This window comes from Pundamilia nyererei, unplaced genomic scaffold (assembly GCF_000239375.1).
Source record: "Pundamilia nyererei isolate P.nyererei 1_Seehausen unplaced genomic scaffold, PunNye1.0 scaffold00007, whole genome shotgun sequence".
In the NCBI taxonomy this organism is placed as follows: Eukaryota; Metazoa; Chordata; class Actinopteri; order Cichliformes; family Cichlidae; genus Pundamilia; species Pundamilia nyererei.
In genome coordinates this window covers 5,370,869-5,376,203 of record NW_005187408.1, presented here as the reverse complement: position 1 = coordinate 5,376,203, position 5,335 = coordinate 5,370,869, and the positions used below count along the sequence as shown (strand labels likewise).

The following is a 5,335-nucleotide window of genomic DNA, read 5'->3' as shown; positions in this document are numbered from 1 at the left end:
TTTACGTGGCCTATCAACACAATTTAAAAACTGGTATATATCACCTTGTTGCTTTGTCATCTTAAAGTGGTCATGTGATTGGCTTACCGCGACTACTTCATTCTTCCTCAGTCAAACAGCAGCACTCATGCGATTGTTTTGCTCCCTTAGCTCCAGGTGTTGTGCCAAAAAGTGATCGTTAGGGAGAAAGTGATTGCCGTCCGCGGGAGCGCGCGGAGCTGCTTAACGCTGTAGCGCCCAGATCTTGGGGGGCCCTGATTACTTACATAGACAGCTGCTTCCGTGCAACTGATATAAGGTGCAATAAGCTGAAGACAGCTTCAACCGTCTGTTTGTTGAAAAATAGTTTTCCTTGTTAGTAACTGTAACGGCGTTGTAACGATAGTTATAGTGATTAGTTAGATTACTCGTTACTGAAAAAAGTAACTCCTTACTTCCATCACTGATGTGGTAGAAATAAAATTATCTGATATCTTTTGTTTTAGATAGACAGAACTAAGACAGTAGTTACATTTTTAAATTTACTTTCTGGGTTATAATTCTGTTAGAGCGTCTCTGTAAGAACAAGCAAGACAGTTTGTGCCCTTTGCACATATAATGCAAGCAGCAGCAGAGAATTACCAGCACTTTCAGCTGTTCTGTTATGTGATTGTAAATGATTTGGCACAGTGTTTAAACCAGATGGCCTTCGTGACACAGCCCTTCCATTTATCCGGGTTTTGGACTGGGCACTGGGAGTACACGTGTACATGTGACCCCATGACACTGGGTTAATATCTCCTCCCAGTGTCAAACCAAGGATCTTTCACATAGAGTCACTGATCCCAGCACTGCTATATTAGAAGCTTTGGTATGAAAATTATGTGATTCTCTTTGGATTTTGCACCGTTGGTCAGACAAGTCCAGGAATTTGAGCAAATTGTCTGATTTGTGTTTTGTTTTCTGTATATTATTTCTGCTGGTATGACAGGTCTTTAAAGGTTGCGCCTTTTTATTTATAGTATTAGTATTATACGTTTTTTTGTCTTGATTTAACTACAGTCTGTGTGTTTGTTGTAGTTATGTAGTTTTGTGAAAATCTCCTAAAGTCTGAACCAGTAACATTTGAACTGTGATGTTAAATTGTTACTAAATTTATAAAATCTAAAAAAAACATTAAAGAAACATGGACTTTAATCCTTAGCCGACTAACTTTTTTCATTCTCTCCTAAAAACTGATGATCTTTAGCAGGGCCTGTGATTGGCCAAAAACAGCTCAGAGGAGGGACAGGAGTCTAGTTCAGATCAATCGAATTACAATTCACCTAAAGACTATTATGGATTTTCATTGAAATACACCAAAAACAAGTTGTCTATCTTGCCTTAAATTGGGGCACCAAATTAAATCTCGCATTTCCCACCTGTCACAGGCGTCATCCAGGTCCTCACAGTCACAGCAGCAGGCTGCTACATGGCTGCGCTGTCCGTGTCTGTTCATGTATTCGCAGCAGCACAAGACCGCCTCCTCCTCCAGCACCTTCTTGGCTTGCCTCTTCATTACAGAGAGCCCTGCAGCCTGTCAGAGGTTTTAAAAAAGGTAATGAGTTCAAGGAAAGTGAAAAGTTGCAGATGATCAAAGGGAAGGGAAACGTATTAAGTGAAAATACCTTTACCTGATTTGCTTTCAGCTAATAATCATTTGAAAATACCACTTTGCTGAACTGACCTTTTCATGCAGCAGCTTACCAGACACTTGCATGCATTTTAGATGGTGGAGTGCTCTTAACAGATTTCCACAGCACTTTCACGTCACTTCCTGTCCTCACATCTGTCACACATCTGCCACCCTTTAATGATTTACAGCAAATGATCAGTCCCCCCACCCCCCGCACACTGGCTTGTTTATGTGGCACAGATGGATATGGATTTGGGTTGAGGTGGTGTCAGCAGTTATAGCAATGGCAGGTCTTAGGTGGCCTCTCAATCATGGCATGACAAAGTGGGGTTAATCCTTCAGCTGAGTTAAACCTCTATCTTTGGGAGGAATATGAATGAGCCTGATTAGCAATAAATCACAGAATGAAATTGTGTGTTATTATTAAAGCTCAGCCAGCAATCACGCTAATGTGTTAAAAAGGACATTCTGGGTCAGAAAAGGTTACCAGCATCTAATTAGGGTCCTTCCAGGCACCCTTGGATCTGTAAGATCCTAAAGAGAGGACAGATTGGGTTACATCTACTGATTAATGGGTGTGTGCTAGCACCAAACAGCACATCTGCTCCCTGACAAATAAAGAAAAATACTGCTGCAAGAGCTTACAGTGTGACTGTTGCACTCAGCAATTTTACAGCTGTGGTGTTTAATGCTTTGGCCAAAAAGCTTTTCAGGGCAAAGCACATCATATTGCTTCAATATCTAGGAATTGCTGTCGTTTAGGATGGAAGACGTCACTTTTACAACTCTGATTATTAGCTGAAAGAAAATCAGCAACATTTTTCATAGTTAATAGTTCCAGATTGCAACTGTCGAGGATGCTTGCTTTACTTACTTTATATATTTTTGCTGTAAACACCATATTTGTCTGACACAATCGAGGCTCATTCTCATCCTAGGCCAAACTCTCAATTTGAATGGGAAAATAAACAGCATAAAATAACATTCTCATTTGACTATATACCAGAGCCAAAGAAGTGTGACAAGGAAACCTCCAACAATGTCTCAGTGTCTCAATGCCTGTTGCTGACAAAGAAATGGAGACAGACCGATATACAATCACTCCAACCGATATTTGGGGGACTCCAGTATCTGATATATTAGCTGATATATTGGTTGGTTTTTTTTCACATACACACAAAACATAAACCAATATACCTAACACTTGTTATGTGTACTTTTATGTGTATTTACTCGTTCACACTCTGCTTGGATCAGGGTTTGTTACTGCTTTCTTACCAGGTTTGTTACCTTGTTACCAGCAGTGCCCTCTAGTGGACAAACTATGCAACATCAACAGTGATAACGTGCCTGAATGGTGTTTCTCCCATTACTTCTTTACTTTTTTCATTTATCAGCTGTTATAAATGTTGATACGGAGAGATCTGCAAATTGATAATATCACGTAGTAATATCAACTGTTATGCTATCAGTATTTTGCACCAAAAGCATGCCAACAGCAGCTAATAGGGTAGTGGTTTACACATTTTCCTAACAGCAGCAGATTGAATTCCTAAGCTACTGAGCTTCTTTCTGCACAATTTCAGTCAAATGTTAAAAAATGACTGTAAAACACTGAGTACAGATGGATAAGGGTGGAAATTCAGATCATGTTGAGCTCTGTGGGTTTAGGGAGTCATCAACTAAATGGGATTTGCATCTAATTATTAAAATAATCCCAACATTTGGAACATTAGTTTGTTTACTTTTAAGCTCATGAAAATGGAGGGACTACATAAAAAAGGCTGCAAATCCTCAGTTTTAGTGCAGACTTTTATTCTAAACCCTTTCTGAAAGTCCACACTTTAATTACATTTTGCCCATTTCATTACAAATACATTTAACTGGTGTACAGCAGCAAAATTAGGGAGATTTTGTCACTGTCCAAATGACTGTACATTAAAAGGCAGAGCTGCACAGTTAAATTCCTGAAGCTTGTAAAGACATAAAAAGTACTTAAAGTGGCCTCACCTCCACTCAGTGCTCAGCAGAAAGCAGGATTTACAACATCAGTCTTTGTACATGTGCAAAGACTCAAATAGTAAATGGACTGGTACTTATATAGGACCTTTCTACTCAAGTTAAGATACTACACATCTAATTATCACAATCACACTCAATCACAGCACTTTTATCTATGCCTAACATTTACATAGTTAAGCTCCCATGGATGTATCCAGACCAACGCATGTTCCCATGGCTTCCTACTGGTAGAAGACCACCTTTGCTTTTTTTTTTTTCCAGAGCAATAATATTCTCATACTTCCTAAAACGGGTCTGAATGTACCACTAGTGGTCAAGGAAGCTACACCTCGTTTGGAAGTCAGCCTCTTAGACACCTACACACCTGGTAACTGACCAACCAAGACACCATGCTAAACCTCCCAGGTGGAGGACCTAACAGCGGCTGGCTGTAGCTTAATATATACTTTATAGGTAGGATGACCAGATTTCCCACTTTACTATTCTTTCTCCCACCTCCCAATCCTACATACTGAGGGAATGTCCCACATGTTGCTTTCTCAAAAGAAACAAGGCTGTAAAAGAGATGCGCTGATCCACAGAACCATCCCTACAGAAACCCAAAAATGATTACCACGCAGAACAGCAGCTGCGATTACAGATAACCAAAAGTTACAACAATTGTAGTGGCATATAAAAAAACTAGCTTTCAGGTTATTTGTAGCCTTACTGCAAACTCCTTACCCCACATTTAGTCAGCATATATAGAGACTATCCAGTGTTATAAACATGAACATTCTATAGAAAACCATTGAGACAAGTGTTACTTCACAAAACTGCTGATAGCTGCAACTGGTGTTATCAATGAAATTTTACTTAGGGTAGATGGGGAGCCAAGATGGCATTAGAATAACTAAATACACGCCTGCTTATGAATAATCAGTTAACATCATCAGTTATTTGTTTCTGCAGAACACCTGCTCTAAACTATACCTTGCATAATAAACTTTTGTCCCAGTAACAGGATGCTGTGCTGACACATTCAGTAAAAATCAGTTTTTGTTGGAGACGCTGTGACTTTAAACTCGACTGAAGGTAAATATTAGGACTTCACCGTTTTCCCTGGCATTTAACCCAATGAATCCTGCAGCTTGTCGGTAACATAATTGCAGAATGCAGCTCACAGTTAACCGACGTTCACTTATTTTTACCTGCCAACAAGCCGCCGTCTCACCGGAGCGACACACTGCGTCAAAGCAGGTTTCACGACCCGACAAAAACCGGGTAAACATACCTGCACACGGGGCTGCTACATGCCAGCCTCTAGAAATATCGACTAGAACGATTTTCCCCCGCCGTGCTTCTTAACGGAAGTCTCGGTCCCGGCAGCAGAGCTCGTATCCGGTGTTTCTGCCGCTAAGTGCAAGTCGCGTGAAGTGACCGCGGAACGGCGGCAACTGCTGGGGCGGGGGCTGGGTTTGAGTGTCCGGCTTGGCTGGTGCTTCCTGCAGGAGCCGGGGGGTGTCTTCTGCGTGGACGTCCAGGTTTCGGTACACAGAGAAGTCCTGCTTCCTCCTCTCCAAACTGGCTGAACTGTTTCTGTACTGACGTCACATGAAGTGGCTTTTCCCCGCCCAGCCTACTCCCACATGATGCTGCTACTGCTGCATGCACAGCTGT

At 41.2% G+C, this 5,335-nt stretch overlaps 1 protein-coding gene across 2 annotated transcripts in view; it reads right to left on the bottom strand.

Moving 5' to 3' along the window:
- zdhhc23b (zDHHC palmitoyltransferase 23b) overlaps positions 1–5,335 on the bottom strand; it is an 11,383-nt gene extending 6,048 nt beyond the window's left edge. The window contains exons 1-2 of one of the 2 annotated variants that reach the window (XM_013915826.1): positions 4,867–5,335; positions 1,401–1,555 (exon numbers count right to left, since the gene is read on the bottom strand). In XM_013915826.1, coding sequence (XP_013771280.1) covers positions 1,401–1,555; positions 4,867–4,947 — 236 coding nt within the window. In that variant the 5' untranslated portion in view covers positions 4,948–5,335. The remainder of the gene's footprint in view (positions 1–1,400; positions 1,556–4,866) is intronic. The other variant, XM_005722665.1, reaches the window with a different exon arrangement.